The following is a 16961-nucleotide window of genomic DNA, read 5'->3' on the forward strand; positions in this document are numbered from 1 at the left end:
CTGGGATTAAAGGTGTGTGCCACCAGTGTCCAGCTGTCTTTTTTTGTTAAGATTGATTTGTTTTTGTTTTTTTGTTTATGAGTGTTTGCCTGTATGTATGTATGTACACTATGTGCATGCCAGAAAAGGTCTTCTATCCCTTAGCGTTACAGACAATTGTGAGCTGCCATGTGGGTGCTGAGAACTGAACCCAGGCCTCTGCAAGAGCAGCAAGTGAACTTAACTGGGGAACCATCTCTCACACGGATACATTCTTATTTAGAGGCAAGTTAGTTAAAACTTATCACCAGTCAACTTCCCAAACCAATGTGTTTGTTTGTTTGTTTGTTTGTTTGTTTGTTTTCAAGTAACTCTCGGTTCCTTAGTATGTGTACCTTTTAGCAAGCCTGCCATGGCTAGAAGTGGAACTTTCTCCAGCTGTTATTTTCTTTAACTGTGACAAAGTGTCACTCCACAACAAGTCCTTTATTACCTGATTCTTTTTAATCTATCTATGACAACAACACAAATTTCTGTGACTAGGTTAATGAACCCTCAAATGATTGGCTTTGGGGGGATCTGCTGCTCTTCTGGAGCTTCGGACACAGCTACTTAGTCACTGTTGATTCCAAATTCCTTATCAGCATCTTCAATGTCTTTAGCAGCTGCATTATTTCCTGATGACTCTTGCTCTGCCTCTGGAAAGCATATTTTCATCATTTCAAAGGATGTAAGCGTTTCCAGACTCCACTGTTTTCATGATCGTGATGGGGTGACTTGTTCTTTAACTTTGATTTTAGGACACGTGACAAGTCTACAGAAAAGCTACTGCGGGGATAATCATCAGCAATTACAAAGTCCCACGGGGGAAGCCTGTCAGGCCCTGGAGTCCCTCTTGTCCCCTCTCAGTCACAGCCCTGCCTGCCTGGGGACAGCAGCTGTCAGGACTTTTGTCATAACTTCCTGACCTTTCCCCTGTAATGCTGGAGGTGGAGCTAGGGTCGTGTGCATGCAGGCTTTAGTGCCTTGTATCTATAGTCTGACTACTGTTATGTATGGTACAGTGTGCATCAAACAATATAGTCCAGCTTTGTCTGGGTTTAATATCAGTGGGTCATGCTGAATGTATTCTCTTATTCTTTCCTTTTTTACTAGATATTTTAAATTAATTCATCTGTGTTTTGGGATATTATAACATTTTATGCATCTTTGTTGCTCTATAGTGTTGTGGATGCATGAAAGGCATGTAGAATTTTATTCATTCATTTCAACATTCGCTGGTGAAAATCAGAGTTAGTCATGCTTTTACAGTTGTGACTATGTAAATAGTGTGCTCTGTGTTTTTGGTGGTCCAAGTGTGCATGAGGAAGGAATTTGCTGAGTCATAAGGTACAGTCAGACCTCCATGTCTGTGGATTCAACCTATCTTGGATGGAAACATTTGGGGAGGGGTTGTGCTTACACTGAACAGGCACATAGTTTTTTCTTTGTACCTAAACAATGCAGTCTAACAACTATGTACATAGCATTTTCATTTTACTGTGTATCATAAGTTATCTAGAGGTGATTAGAAGTATCCATGAGAATATGCACAGGTTAGATGCAAATACTGTGCCATTTTATGTGGTAGGTATCCTTGGATTTTGGTATGCTCCAGGACCAACACCCTATGGATGATGTAACTGGACCAGTCCCCTATGGCTTATATAAGGAAGACTGTTTATGAATCTTTGCTCTATTAATACTGTCAATGGGCTCCAATTTCACTTGTCCCTAGAAATATACAGTGTGCACTTTCCTGAACGGTGGACTTGTACCTTCTGCATGGCCCCAATGCAGCATAGCCTGTGTGGTCACTTGGAAGGAGGCCACTGTCATCGTTGCTAACGGGCCCCTCGGGATTGGCGATTTTATCAAAAAGTTTTGCCATTAATGTTCAGTGGTGCTCAGGGGGGAAAAAAAGTGCAAGAAAAGGCCTGAGGGAGCTGTCGCTGCATCCCTCCCCCCCCACACACCCCCAGCATTTACCTACAGTTACTGTCATGCTTTTTGATTTGGGTTAGCAGAGCTGGTTTCTCCTTACAGCTTCTTTTGCATGTCTCTGATTACTAATACAACTGAGTTTCTTCTGTACATCTGAGTCACTGGAATTTCTCCTTTTGGAAATGTGCACCCATGCCTTTAACTGCTAGGTACTTAACTGATTTGTAGGAATTACAGATTCAAGTCAGTAGTATAAGCCAAGGAGAATATTCTCATCCCCTGCCCCTAGTGTGTGTGTGTGTGTGTGTGTGTGTGTAAAGCCAGATGTTGACACTGGGTATCATCCTCATTTGCTCTCCACACTATGTACTGAGCTGGGGGAATTACTGCATCTTGAACTGGTCTAGACTCACTGGCCAATGAGCTCTAGGGGTCTTCCTATCTCTGTCCCATCAGCACTCGGGTTACAGAGCTGTGCTCTGTGTCACGTGGGTGCTGGGCATCCCAACTCAGGTCTTCATACTTGCAAAGTAACCATTTTACACACTGATCCAGCCCCCTATTCCCAAGAGTGTAGTTTCTTCTTATGTTTTGCTGCCAGTATGCTCTTATAAGTAAGGGCTTGTTCACAAATTAACAAAACATCCATAATGGAATCTATGGTTCAGTGTATTTTACTTTTTATGGATTTATTTGTTTCATTTAATGTGTGACTGTTTGGCCTGCATGTACGTATGTTGTCTGTCTGTAGGCTTCGTGCTCCCAGAGATCATAAGAGGGCAATTGATCTCCTGAAACTGAGTGATGGATAGTTGTGAACCACCATGTGGGTCCTGGGAATCAAATCATGTCCTCTGCAAGAGCAACAGGTGCTCATTACCTCTGAGCTATCTCTCTAGCCTCTCAAATGTAATTTAAAAGGCATATTAATGGTATCTACTATTAAACTGCTCTTAAGGTTTATAAAAAGGCACCATTTTTACATTTAAATGGAAATCAATATTATTTAGCATTCTGTGATGTTTAGGTGGTAGCTTTTTGTGTGTGTTTGTTTTTGGAGACAGGGTTTCTCTGTGTAGCCTTGGCTGTCCTGGAACTAGCTCTGTAGACCAGGTTGGCCGCCTGCCTTTACCTCCCAAGTGCTGGGATTAAAGGCTTGTGCCACTACCACCCAGCTTGGTGGTAGCTTTTGTTACCTTTTCTTTCTTTCTTCCTTTCTTTCTTTCTTTCTTTCTTTCTTTCTTTCTTTCTTTCTTTCTTTCTTTCTTTCTTTCTTTCTTTCTTTCCTTCTTTCTTTCTTATTATTTTTTATTTTTAGATGCATTGGTGTTTGACCTGCATGTCTTTGTGAGGGAGTCAGATCCACTGGAACTTGAGTTACAGACAGCTGTGAGCTGCCATATGGATGTTGGGAATTGAACCTCTGGAGGAGCAGCCAGTGCTCTGAACCACTAAGCCGTCTCTCCAGCGCCCTGTTACCTTTTCTATTACTGTTTTCAACACATTTTAAAACTTACTTCCACTACATTCTTTACTTTTGTCTACATGGTCTAACTGACACTGTTGATCTTATTACACAATAAAGTATAATAAAATGTCATATAGTATAAAAAAGGAAATATTTTAGTAGAGACCCGCCACTACCTCCTCTCCTCTCTGTCTCCCTCTCCCTCTCCTCCTCCTTTCTTTGCAGGGCTGGGGACGGAACCTAGGCCCTCACACACGGGCATCAGGCACTCTACTACTGAGCTACACCCCCACCCAGAGAACTCATTCTTAATGGCCAGAAGAAAAATCATTAGCTAAGGGTACCTACCCATAGCAACTAATGCCTTTTTCCTCCTGCTCATTTTGAAATATTTATTTTTAAAAATCCTCTTGTAAAAAGATAGATACATACTCACTGACAAATTTAATAACAACAGAAAAGAGCAAAACAAGTAGAAGTCACCCCAGTGCTACAACGGAAGTCACTGTGGTTTAAGCCCACTGCCCACCACCATGATTCACTAGCCTGCAGTGGGGCCTGACCTCGCCTGGTCCACTGCCTGAAGGTGTGCCCCCACACTGCCAGGTGGCACCACAGCGCCTCTGTAGGGGGCCAGCGGCTGAGCATCTTTCCTCAACTTTATTGGATGGCACTTTCAAGAGAACTATGGAAACAGAGCAGAGGAAGGGAATTTTACTTATCATTTATATTTCTGCTTTGCATAATTCCTAAAAATAAAAGGGATTTCCTAAGAGAAAATCTGGATTAAACTTAAGTACTTTGTTGAAGCAGTTTCCAAAATAGCAAGACCTTGAGGGGACTGTGTTAAAGAGCTGGTGTTTCTCAAGGGGTTCCACAAGCCAGTGTTCCTGAGGGGTGGGAAACACTGAGGAAGAAATTCAGGTTTCTTGCCCAAAGGGCTCCCAGTATCCTTCCAGAAGAGGTGGCAGGCATGACCTCTGGTCTTCAGCAGCAAACCCTTCTCATCCATAGTCACCCAAGACCAGTCCTTCGAAAACCTTGGGAAATATTTATTTGACCCTGGCGTATTATACTTTCAAGCATGTGTATAAGCAGCTTTTATAAATACTACACTTCATCCTGATTGTAAAGATGATGCAAGCCAGGCATGCAGAACCACACTCAAATCCCAGCACTCAGGAGATGGAGGCAGGAAGAACACCAGCTTGAGGCCAACCATGACTCCATAGTATCTTAAAAAACAAAAACAGACAAAGAAACAAAAACGTCTACATATTCGCTGTATAAAAGTGTCTGTGATTGTTCCATTAACAATAACCAGGGTTGAGCGTGCCTGTGCTGACACATTTTCTTTTACACTGGCCCTTGCACTCTCGTTCTCACTTGTACTATAAAGTTTTGATTTTCTTGTTTATTTTTGCCTTGAATAACATTTTATTAACTAGAAGAAAATGTTAGTCCTTGTAGTAAAATGCATATAGAATTTTCACAACTATTGTTTTATAAAACCTTTTTGATTTTGCAGCAATTTTAAACTTTTGTGGACTGAGTACAAAGAACTCTCACATACCCTCCAGTCATGATCCTTCGGTTTTTAACACCGCAGTGTTTTATCTTGGGCTTCAGTCTGTAACGAAGCTTCCTCATTCTGCGTTTAGGAAGGGCAGTGTTTGAACTCCCCATTTGACCACCCTGCTCTGCTGTCCTCTTCCTGCCCAGGTTACTATAACAACAGCACAAAGGTGGCTGTAAAGACGCTCAAGCCAGGCACCATGTCCGTGCAGGCATTCCTGGAGGAGGCCAACCTCATGAAGACCTTGCAGCATGACAAGCTGGTGCGGCTCTATGCTGTGGTCACCAAGGAGGAGCCCATCTACATCATCACTGAGTTCATGGCCAAGGGTGAGTGATGTTCACTGTCCGTACCCCTAAAGGAGGCAAGCCCCAAAGCAAAACGTTCAAGTGTTCAGAGAACACTCTCTTTTAATGTGAAACATGCTCAATACTGGAAAGTCAGAAAGTGATAGAAAGGGTATTTTCATAAGCATAGTCAGAGGACAGAATTTTTCTTATTTACTTAAAATATGAGCCGGCATAATTCTAAAACTGCTTATTTTTTCTACGGAGCAGTATTTAAAGTTCTGAGTGTTGCTTAAAAATGTGAATGTAGGGTCTGTGGATGTGGCTCACATGGAGAGCTTGGATAGTGCACAAATTTAGTTGATGTGTTTTAACCCCTGGAGGTTAAATTCCCGTGTTGCAGAACCCCTAAAAAGGTTTTAGGCAGCCATCTTTCCTTCTGTTAGCCCTTTTCCGAATGGCTTTCAATCATCATTCTTTTCTTCACCTTCAGTCTGCTAGAGATACACTCTCACGTTTTTTTTAAATCTTTAGAAAAATGAATGAAGGTAAGAAAGAAACATGAGCAACAATCTTAATTAATAATTGTTCATGCACAAAGGGAGTAAAGTATGCTGTCAGAGCCAATACGTTAGTAATTGCTTTGAATGCTGGAGATCACACCTAGGTCCTCACTCACACACGACAAGTACTCTTAGCATCCAGCTAATAGATAGGAAGTCCTATCAGCCAATAGATTAGAAGCATGGATACTACATTTTCTAAGACTTACTATCTGTTAATAACTGCTATTCAGAACAGCATTTACTGAAAACATTCCTCAGAAGAGAACATGTTCAGTGTTGTGTTTTATTTTCACCAAACCTGTGTAAATGAGTTCCCATTAAGCTGTGTCCCTAGCCTCAAGAATACTGCTAAAAATAGAAATAAAAACTATATGGCTTTGGTTGCTGTAACTGAGAAACTGTACTCAAGGCTAGGTGCTTTGTGATTTCATAAACACTACTGAATTAACTAACACTATTTGAACCATAAATACAGGTGTGGAGTATATCTAAATTCATTGAGCTCTTACCATCTACCACTGTTGCCAGTGCCTTGTGTCCAAGGACGAAGTGCCATTCTGTGGTTCCGTGTCATGGGTGATGCAGTGCAGTGTTCCTACCCTCCAAACCCCACACTGTCTGCCTTACATCCTCTTGCTTACATCCTTACAAGAACTCCTATAGAGCTACCGTGCCCATTTTGTGATAAGTGAGTAGACCAAGGCTACCCATGATTGGTGCTGGGAGTTCTAAGGAAAAGGAGGTATCATAGATATGAAACCGAAGGAAGTAGGAGAGGCTGCTGTCAGCGCTAGGAAACGAGCTTGTTCCCAGCGCAACAGCTCTCCTAGAGCCTCTGGCTCTTTCCTTTGCTGGAACAGGACAGAGCAAGCCTAGCCTGATGCCTACAAGGGAAAGGCCACCCCCTGAGGACATGCTTCATGTCTTTCTGTCCCAGACAAGTGATCAGGCAGCTGCAGGATGTTAACGCGCTGGCAAGTGCTCTACCCAGGGTCTTGTGCTTGCTGGACGATACTCCACCCACGTTCCCCCCGCAAGCCCTTTGACGGGATTGTTTTACTCATGTGCTTGAGTTGCATTGACTGTCGTTCCTCTGTCTGCAGGCAGCTTGCTGGATTTCCTCAAGAGTGATGAAGGTGGCAAGGTGCTGCTCCCAAAGCTCATTGACTTCTCAGCTCAGGTGAAGTATCAGAGAGCCCAGTGAGTGTGTGCTCTTGCAGACACAATGTCTTATGCCAGGGAGAAGGAACTCCCTTTGAGTGCTCACAGAGGGTGTGTGTGTGTGTGTGTGTGCGTGTGTGTGTGTGTGTGTGTGTGTACAGACATGCTGGGATATCATCTTCTGTGAAGCAGGTCAACCTCTTTATTCTGGATTACTTTCTGTAATTCATAGAAATGGTGTTCAGCACTTTGGAGAGGCAATGCCATGTTGTGTAAGTGCAGCAGCTTTTAAGTCAAGCATATGTTTAATTGGGATTCTAATATACTGGTACTTTGAAGTCCTCAGTGTTCCCTGCCTACTCTTCCTTGTCTCACTCCCTGCTGGATGTCTCATTAGGAGTCTGAGATACATTCATTTGTAATGTTTCCAATACTAACCCAAGAGTTGCCTGTTTTCGGAGTCACATACTTTCTGAAGTCTGCTTATAAGCAAAGGCAAATTACCCAGAAAACAAGCAACATGCCTGGCACAGCAGGGAATGTGCATTTGAATGGTGCCAGCTACTGAATTTAAGTAGTTGCTTGGATCTGTTAGCCATGTTTGACAATGTGCTTGTATTGTTCTTCAGTGTTGGTCATTGGAGGCTCGGGCTGAAAAAGTTACACATGGTACAGTCCACAGTGTGTACTGGGGGAGACAGTCCAGTGAACATAAACACCTAAGAGCTGTTGGAGGAAGCTGAAAACTCCTTAGGAAGGACAGTCCCCGTTGCTCTAGTGACAGTCTGAGAGGAAATAACTTACTTAGACCTCAGCTGATCATCTGAGGAGGAAATCTGAATGTGATCTGCACCACCAGCATCTGATAGAAGAGTGATGGGCATGGTGGAGAAGCAGGAGGGAAAGGAGCATCTGATAGAAGAGTGATGGCCATGGTGGAGAAGGGGGAGGGAAAGGAGTATCTGATGGAAGAGTGATGGCCATAATGGAGAAGGGGGAGGGAAAGGAGCATCTGATGGAAGAGTGATGGCCATAATGGAGAAGGGGGAGGGAAAGGAGCATCTGATGGAGGAGTGATGGCCATGGTGGAGAAGCAGGAGGGAAGGGAGCATCTGATAGAAGAGTGATGGCCATAGTGGAGAAGCAGGAGGGAAAAGAGCATCTGATGGAAGAGTGATGACCATGGTGGAGAAGCAGGAGGGAAAGGAGCATCTGATGGAGGAGTGATGGCCATGGTGGAGAAGGGGGAAGGAGCATCTGATGGAAGAGTGATGGCCATGGTGGAGAAGCAGGAGGGAAAGGAGCATCTGATGGAAGAGTGATGGCCATAGTGGAGAAGCAGGAGGGAAAGGAGCATCTGATGGAAGAGTGATGGCCATGGTGGAGAAGGGGGAGGGAAAGGAGCATCTGATGGAAGAGTGATGGCCATGGTGTAGAAGCAGGAGGGAAAGGAGCATCTGATGGAAGAGTGATGGCCATGGTGAAGAAGCAGGAGGGAAAGGAGCATCTGATAGAAGAGTGATGGCCATAGTGGAGAAGCAGGAGGGAAAGGAGCATCTGATGGAAGAGTGATGGCCATAGTGGAGAAGGAAGAAGGAAAGGAGCCAGTAGCCCTGCCTTCTTAGCCAGCCTTAAACACCCATCCTGGCCCTGGCTCCGAGGTGCCACTGCAGGGCCATACTCAGGACCATAGTATGAAGACTACTGGCCTGCAGTAAAAGCAGCATGGCTGGGTGCAGCTGCGGACCCACAAAGCTAGCAGAACAGGAAGCAGAGAAAGCAGAAGTCTGATAAATGTATCACACTGAACACAGATAAAGAGGCCCTCTGCTCCAGTGGATGTGGGCTTTCCTACTAGGCCAGAGATTAAAGGACCACAGCAAAGGTTCACATGGGGCAGGGATATGGAAACATGGCACATGTGGCCTGAGACTTGCTCTTCAGTCTGGCTGAGGGTCAATTTGTACACATAGCTCTTTGAGTCAGACGTGGTGGCAGGGTACATGCTGAATCCAAAGGATATCTTTCTCTTTTTGCATGGGTATGCTTATTTGATTTTGTACATCTTATTTGATAAAAACATTATCTTGTTGTAGTTGAAATTTCTGAGCTTAAGTATGGGTGTCTACCATAGAGGGTAATTTTTTCTGACTTATACATAAGATGAAGCAACATTTGCTTTCTAAGCCTTTGTAGCTTGCAGACATGATACCCACAGAGACTGCTCTAACTGTGGCTGTGCAACTGGATACCAGGCAGGTGTCGGGGACTTCACTGGAACTAGTCGGAGTCCCCTTGGTGACTGGAGAAGCTCCAGCCTGTGCTGGATGAGCTCTTATTTCTACGTCCCAGAGCATCTTTCTTGGTGGATAACCCTGGGTAAAACTGCTAAATCCTCAAGGTAAACGGGAAAACTGTTGTCACAGTTTTCACAGTGTTAAGAGTGTCACAGTCAGCAGCAGCCAGGGAGATCCTGAGCATGCAGGCTTAGCACCAGCTCCTTCCTTCCTTCCTTTCTTCCTTCCTTCCTTTCTTCCTTCCTTCCTTCCTTCCTTCCTTCCTCCCTCCTGTCCATCCGTCTGTCCGTCCTTCCTTCCCTTCATCTTCCCGCCCTCCTTCTACCCCTCTCTCCCTTCGTTCCTTCATAGATTGAACCCCAGGCCTTGTACACACGACACTTGTGTCTGTCACTTAGCTACACCCCTAGCTGAATATGCTTTCTTTGTAACTAAGCTCTAGATCCTTTTGAGTTCATATTTATTCAAGGCACAGCCTCACCCAGACTCTCACCCGTTAATGACAGCCTTGCTGTCATTATTTGTTCTGTTTGCTTGTGACTTTTCCTGCTGTAGCTGAGGCGGTGGGCTCAGCTCCCCCTGGCTGAAGTCACATCCCTCACACATTGACTTCTGCAATCCTCCTGAGACCACTGTGATGCTCTCGATTCCATTTCCGGGGTCATTACCCAGTGTGCTGCCTCCTCTTCCGTGTGCTTTTCTTAAAGTCTTCGTATCAATTGAGCCCCTCTCTTAACTTGTCACCTGCTACTAGTTAACTTTGTCCATTTTCTGTGGTGAATCACAGTGAATATTAATAAAATCAATCCAAGCTGATAGCTGGTGGCCAGATACGTAGATAATCCACCCCCACACCCTCCATCTTTTCCCCAGCTTCTCTTGAGGTAGAAATCAGATGAGCGCACTTGGTAGGTGAGCCCTAACTTAATCAGCAGTTAATATGTCGATGGTCACTCTGTCCCATTATCGCTGTCACATATGGTCAAGAGTGGAGAAAATGAGTGGTCACCATGGATACCACTATAGTCAACAGTAGAGATTGGTTATTGGGACTGGAGATGGGTCTGCTAACAATCATAGCCTCAGAAGAGTGAGGAAAAGTGTGAGGGGTAGAGTTGGGACTTCCCCATGACCTACTTCCTCTCTACATTCTCTTCCCCACCCTCTCTGGGTGCCCAGCTGAGACAGAAAACCCCTGGTGCACATGGCCACCTCCCAGTTCATGTGAGAGCTGACTTCATCACTTCCTGTCTCAGAAAAGCTCTACAAAGTCTCATGGGGCCCACATGTAATCCATGCTCTTCAGCCACCCCCCTCAGCCCATGTACCTACTGCTCACTGGGTGGAGATGAAGAAATTTTGTCAAGAACACATCTCCTTGTACTTAATGAAGCAGTTCTGTGCTTTTCTAAGCGATGTTTCTAAGCAGAAGACTCTAGATGTTAGAAGAAACACTCTTGGCAGGAGAAGAGGTGGAAAGTAGTTAGGAACACCCTGGGGCAGCACCAGAGGTGGAATCACAGGCTTGGAAAACACAGAAGAAAATAAAGTAAAGAATTCAGAAGGACCTTGCAGTGATCAGATCAATCACTTTGTCTTTCCAACCCAGAGAAACAAAGCATTTGTTGCTACCTGGCAGCAACATCTCTGAGGTGCCAGCTTCACCAGAAATGAAACACACTTTTCTCTGAGCAAAGCTGCAAAAGCCAATTCGTTATGATCATGTGATCATGGTGACAATTAATGTTTGTTTTAGCGTCTTCTAGTTGGTAAAACATGCCCTTACCCAATGAGAGCCCAACAACTTTGATGATTTATATTACTATCTAATATGTTTTGCAAATGAGTGAGTAAACTTGAACTTTCAGGTGGAATTGCTCAGACTCCGTCCTGGTTCTTCTGACTACAGATAATTGGTTCTTTCACCTGTGCCTCACTGTCATTCGGTGATCAGTGTTCACCCTGTGACAACTTTGTACCTGGCCTACAGCGATGGGCATTTTTCCTCTTTCGCAGGTCTTTGCCTTGCTCATGAGTTAATGATTTCTTTAACTCCTCATCTTTCCATTCATCTTTTCTGTCAACATACATCTTTCTTTCTTCTGAGTCTGGCCCTGAACTCCTGATCCTCTTGCCTCTGCCTCCCTCATGCTAGGATTACACATATGCACCCCTGACTAAATCTTTGTATTATGTAGTAATTATCCTCAAGATGCATTTTTCCATTGGTATTAAATTTTAAGTCACAGTTTCAGTTTTAAGTTAGTAAGCTGAAGAAAGGAATAAACCTGAGTATATTTATCAACCTCTTTCTATACCCAGGAGACTGATCAGACTGTGATAAATAAGCTGGAAGGGTCAGGATGGAAAAGTCCTCAGGAAGCTTCTAAAGTATCTGCCAGTGTCATCAGATGCAGTATGATGTGGATGTTGTCTCTTTGCTCTGTCTTTGGGAGGAACTGAAAAGAAATCAGGCTCTCATTTCCCAGCTACGACTGTTATCCAACATCTTTCCTTCACCGTCACCATTGCTCCCATAATATCCTGATAAAACAGTGGTTCTCAACCTGTGGGTCAAGAACCCTTAGGACTTCGAATAGCCCTTTCACAGGGGTTGCCTAAGACCATCAGAAAACACAGATATTTGCAATACTATTCATAACAGCAGCAAAATCGAAGTCTTGAAGTAGCAATGAAAATAATTTTGTGGTTGGAATCACAACACGAGGAACTGTAAAGGGTCACAGAATTAGGAAGGTTGAGAACCACTATTATAAAGGAACTACTTTATGTTCAAAGCCTTACTTCAAATTTAAAAAATAAATTCAGCACTGGGAATTGAGCCCTAGACAGGTGCATGCAAGGCAAGCACTGTACCACCAAGTTACACATCAGTCCTTCAGCACTGCTGTCTGTATGTATCCTGACTGCCGATGCCACCCACCAGTTTTCCTCAACAGAGGAAGAGGCACTGGCGCACAGGATTCAGCTTGGTGGCAAGTGGAACCACCAGCGCCCGGCTTGGCTGGAACATCTTCTAGGAGGCCACATTCTCTGCTGCTTTCCCAGTCCTTCCTCTTTCCTGGCGTTCTCACGGGCGCCTCTCTACTGCGGCCCTTGCACTTTCAGGTCCTCTTGATAGCACAAGAGTGGGAAAGACCAGCAATAAAGTGGGAATTAATTAATTCCAAAAGAGTATTGTGATATGAATGCTGCTGTAGGTAAAGGGGCCATGTGGTGAGGACAAGATGCCTCAATGTGCATCATTAGGGAGTGGTTGCCTGGAAACCACGACTTCCCAATGCACAAGAGCCTACACAATTAGCGCTTCCTTCATCCTGTGAAACAGAAGAAACACTGCTACATTTTTCAGATGGCAAAAGATAGTGTGAATGATCCAGAAAACATTGGCCTACGAGCCAGGAAACAGGCTTCTCCCTGGAAACGGTCACTCCACGGCCCCAGTCTTCCTCACCTCCAAGGCCACACATCCATTAGGTGTCCCACAGCCTCAGCTCTAACATTCATTCCATGACACAGAAAAGCTTTTTCTGCATGAATTGTCCCTCTGTTATAATTAATGATGTTGATGTTCAAAACAAAGGGACACAAATATATCACATTATTTTAGTAATCAGATTCAGGCATGGCAATGTTCTCTTATCAAAATTAAAAATATTTTAACTGATAAAAATAACTGTACACATTTATAATGTACAGTGTGATTACTTTTGTCTGTTATTTTTGAAACAGAGTCTTGCTATGTAGGCCAGGTTGGCCTCCAACTCTTCATCCTTCTGCCTTTGCCTTGAAAGTCCTGGGATTATGGCCTGTGCTACTGTCCCCAGTTCAATGTGACTTTTGAAAAAAATTAACCCATTTTTATCATGTGTACATGTCTGTGCACATGCATGCATGTGAAGGTCGAAGGACAATCTGCAGGAGTCTCTTCTCTCCTTCTATCATGCGGAGTCCCACCATCAAACTCAAATCATCAAGGTTGGCTGCAAGCACCATTACCTGCTCAGTCATCTCAGTGAACATTCAAAAATCACTGCCCTACCTGTTTCGAGATACACACTAAGTTACTGGTAACTGCTGCCACCCTGCTGTACTTTAGAACACTAGACTTCATCCCACATAGTTACTGGAATTTGTCCCCATTTCTCCATTTGAATAACGAGTTTCATTCAAACATCGTTTTAAGCATGTGACAACCCTTGGGGCCGTGAAAACTTACAAAATGGACTGTGAAACTGGGGCTGATGTCAGGATTGCGAAACTAGATAATATGCAGTTTTCTTCCAGGAAAAAATAGAAAAAACACTTCACTGTCAGTTAAAAATAGCGTAAAACAGGAACTCTTTGGGGGGGGGGTAAGGGGGCGCAGCACAGTGGCAGAAGGAGTGTGGTTATAGACTGCAAACAAGACAGAAGAGTCCAGCCGGCCGGAGAACCTTGTCTTGTTTTCTTTGGGGTTTTGTTGTTTTGTTTTCAGGATTTGATTGTTTTATTATTTATTTATTTTTTAGAACAAGCCTCAGTCTTTCTCTAAGCTGGCCCGGAGAACCTTGTCTTGTTTTCTTTGGGTTTTGTTGTTTTGTTTTCAGGATTTGATTGTTTTATTATTTATTTATTTTTTAGAACGAGCCTCAGTCTTTCTCTAAGCTGGCCTTGAACTCTCAGTCCTCCAGCTTCCAGTTGCGGGGTTCTGGGGTTACAGGTGTGTGCTATCACGGCTGTCTTTACTCGTGTTTTAGCCTGGCTGGACAGCTTCCTAGCACCAAGAAGAACCTGTGAGTCAGATCAGCCGCAAATCTTGATACTGTTTTGTCCAGGGATGACAGTTTCTAGTTTGTATTACCGTAAGTCACAAACCAGCTTCCTCTCTGAGAACTTGTCATGGTGTCCTGCAAGACTAGACTTACGTGGAGTGGACTAAGGTCATTACCAGATGTGACATTCACAACACTTCCAAAGAAACAGCATTGTCAACCCTTTCTTAGGCTCTGCCTGTGTTCTCTTTACTTCTCCACATGGCTGCCTCTTTTCTCCTTCACCCACAGCATGCAGGAAGTACAGCATGCAGGGGTCACAGCCTGGCACCTCGTTAGGGATGGAATGAGCAAGACACATTCCTGTCTCCCTGAAGAAAACGGCTAAGTGTGGGAGGCAGGTGAGTTGTGGAGGAGAATGGGTTCAGCACCAGGAGTGTGGCCAGAGCTGTCTGATAAGCACCTTATGTAGCTTTCGGAGCACTGTGGAGGCAGAGGCTGGAACCCAGGGGCGCAGGCTGGCTGCCTGTGGCGAGGCTGGAACCCAGACGGGCAGGCTGGCTGGCTGTGGGGACTGAGAATCACTCCTCAGCTTGGGAAAGGCTGTAGACTGCAGACGTGAGTTTTGACAGCGAGAAGGTAGCGCCTAGAAAAGAGAGCAAGGAGGTTTGCAAGGGAAGCATGAGGTGAAGGGAGAGGCGAACGAACGAGCAGGACAGACACGGGTTTTAAGGAACCTGGAAGTGTCGAGCAGAGTCAAGAGGAGCAGCAGTGAACTGTTTTGTAGATAACTCTAGTTTAAACCTGTATTAGAGCATGAGCAAGCGTGCTCAGCCAAAGCTCTCACCAGGACTTTGGCAGTTTTGCTGTTTTCGCCAATATTTTGACACTTAGTGCTTAATAGACAGTGTTTGCAGTCACTGTGATACCCTTGCATATTCTCCACACCATCTGCACATGAAGAGTGGATTGCTGTCTTTTCACTAAGATTATAATTTGTTGTTGCTGTTCTATTTGCCTTTAAATTTGCATCAGGAAAGATGGGATGGGAAGAGAGTAAGGGGTTGTGTTTCATCCCAGAACGTGCCCTAAAGGCTTCATTCTGAAGCAGCTGCCCCCCTTCCCCACTATCTCCTCTAAAACCAAGAAGCACTTTGGTCAGGGAGACCTCAGCCTCAAGTAGTTGACCCTTTGTCTGGACACAACTAAAGCTCTCAGCCAGGTGGATTCCTGGTGACGCCACAACAGCACAAGCTCCTGAGGTATGGAATCATGGCAGGCTGGTTGGCACAACTCTGGAGTGATAGGAATTGACTGAACTCTGCAGCAGGAATGCACTGTCAAGTCTGGCCTTGACATGCTGGATACAAAAATGATTAGAAAGGAGGTCCATGGTTTGGACATGACTTGAGTATGGACCCCAAGGGCCTATGTGTAGTGAGTGTGGATGTGTTTGGAGATTTTGAAGGTCATGAGCACTTTAAGAAATGGTCTTTCCTGGGGAATCACAAGACTGGCCCACTCCCTGCCCTCTGGTTTCCGTCTTGCCACTGTGGCTAGTACCTGAAAGAACACTTAAAAAGAGAAAAGTGGGAAAGGATTATTTTGGTATTTTGGTTCATGATTCCAGATGTTTCAGTCTGTGGTCAGCTTGCTCCAGTGCTGTAGGCCTGTGGTGATGGAAACAAATGGTGGCAAAGGCCTGTCAGAGCAAACTTGCTTACCATATGCTTGCCGTGAAGCAGAGAGCGAGAGATAAAGAGGAAGGGTCCAGAATATATCCTTCAAAGATATCCCCCAGTGACATCTAACCAGGTCCCACCTGCTAATATTCCTCTCACTTTCAAGTAATGCTGTTCATATCCATTGTGAATTCAGGGCTAGAGACTTGGCTCAATGGTGATACATTTGCCTACCACACACCAAGTACTGGCTTCCATCCCTAGTGCTGTGAGAAAAACAATTAATTCATAAATGGGTTAATCGATCTATCAAACCTCATGCTTCATTCACCTCTCAATAGCACCTCTGTGGTCTCTTAGCTGGAGACTAAGCCTGCAACATGATTTTGTTAGGGACAGTTCCTATTCAAGAGATAGCAGGAGCCCCTGCCAGAGCCGCCATTATGCTATGAGCTAAATAGTCCTCCATTCTTTGAAATTCCCTTGCTTCTGGTGTTTTACCATAGTGATAGAAAAGTGACTGGGTAATACAGGAAGAACTACAGTCTGGAGAGGCAGTGCATGACAAAATGCTCAGTTGTCTACACTGAGCAGCTAAGGGACTGACATCATAGGCACCGGAGTGGGAATAAGGTTTGGTATGCTGTGAGCACCAGCTACAGGCATCCTGGGTTTCAAATGCTTTGCTATGGGATCTGGGACTTGGAAGGTGGGTGAAGCTGAAGAGGTCTGGAAGGTTTATCTATAGACACATTTAAACAAGGGCTCAAGAGACAGTGTGAAGGGAAAAAGGATGACCCTGGCAGAATCCCAGGGACAGTGCTGAGTGAGCAGGTATAAAGGGCATCTGTGTTCACCAAGAGCACGGTGTCCTTTGTAGAGAAGGCAAGGCCACAGAGCCAGCTACATATGGAGGTCAGATCTACTGAGAACAAAGAAACTTACATTGCATTTTGGGGTAAGGGCATCTTTGGAGAACTCTGCTAGCCCCTCTTGGCACACTGGTTTGGGGAAGCCACACTTCCTCCCCATGTTCTCTGCCTGACTGCTGTTCCCTGTCTTCCCTTTCTCCCTTTCTCCTCACAGGCCACTCCCTACACCTATTTCCAGGGAAAGTGCTCTCTCTCCATTTGCACACACAGGGAACTTTTGTAAAGTCTTTATTCATTTTAAAAGTAGGCTTATGT

At 44.6% G+C, this 16961-nt stretch overlaps 1 protein-coding gene across 2 annotated transcripts in view; it reads left to right on the forward strand.

The window, feature by feature from the left end:
* The window catches only part of Lyn (LYN proto-oncogene, Src family tyrosine kinase), a 125087-nt gene that overhangs the window by 75464 nt on the left and 32662 nt on the right, over positions 1–16961 (forward strand). For both annotated transcript variants that reach the window (XM_059253821.1, XM_059253822.1), the window contains exons 9-10: positions 5153–5335; positions 6963–7039. In XM_059253821.1, the coding sequence (XP_059109804.1) occupies positions 5153–5335; positions 6963–7039 (260 nt within the window). The remainder of the gene's footprint in view (positions 1–5152; positions 5336–6962; positions 7040–16961) is intronic.

This window comes from Peromyscus eremicus, chromosome 2 (assembly GCF_949786415.1).
Source record: "Peromyscus eremicus chromosome 2, PerEre_H2_v1, whole genome shotgun sequence".
NCBI classification, from domain to species: Eukaryota; Metazoa; Chordata; class Mammalia; order Rodentia; family Cricetidae; genus Peromyscus; species Peromyscus eremicus.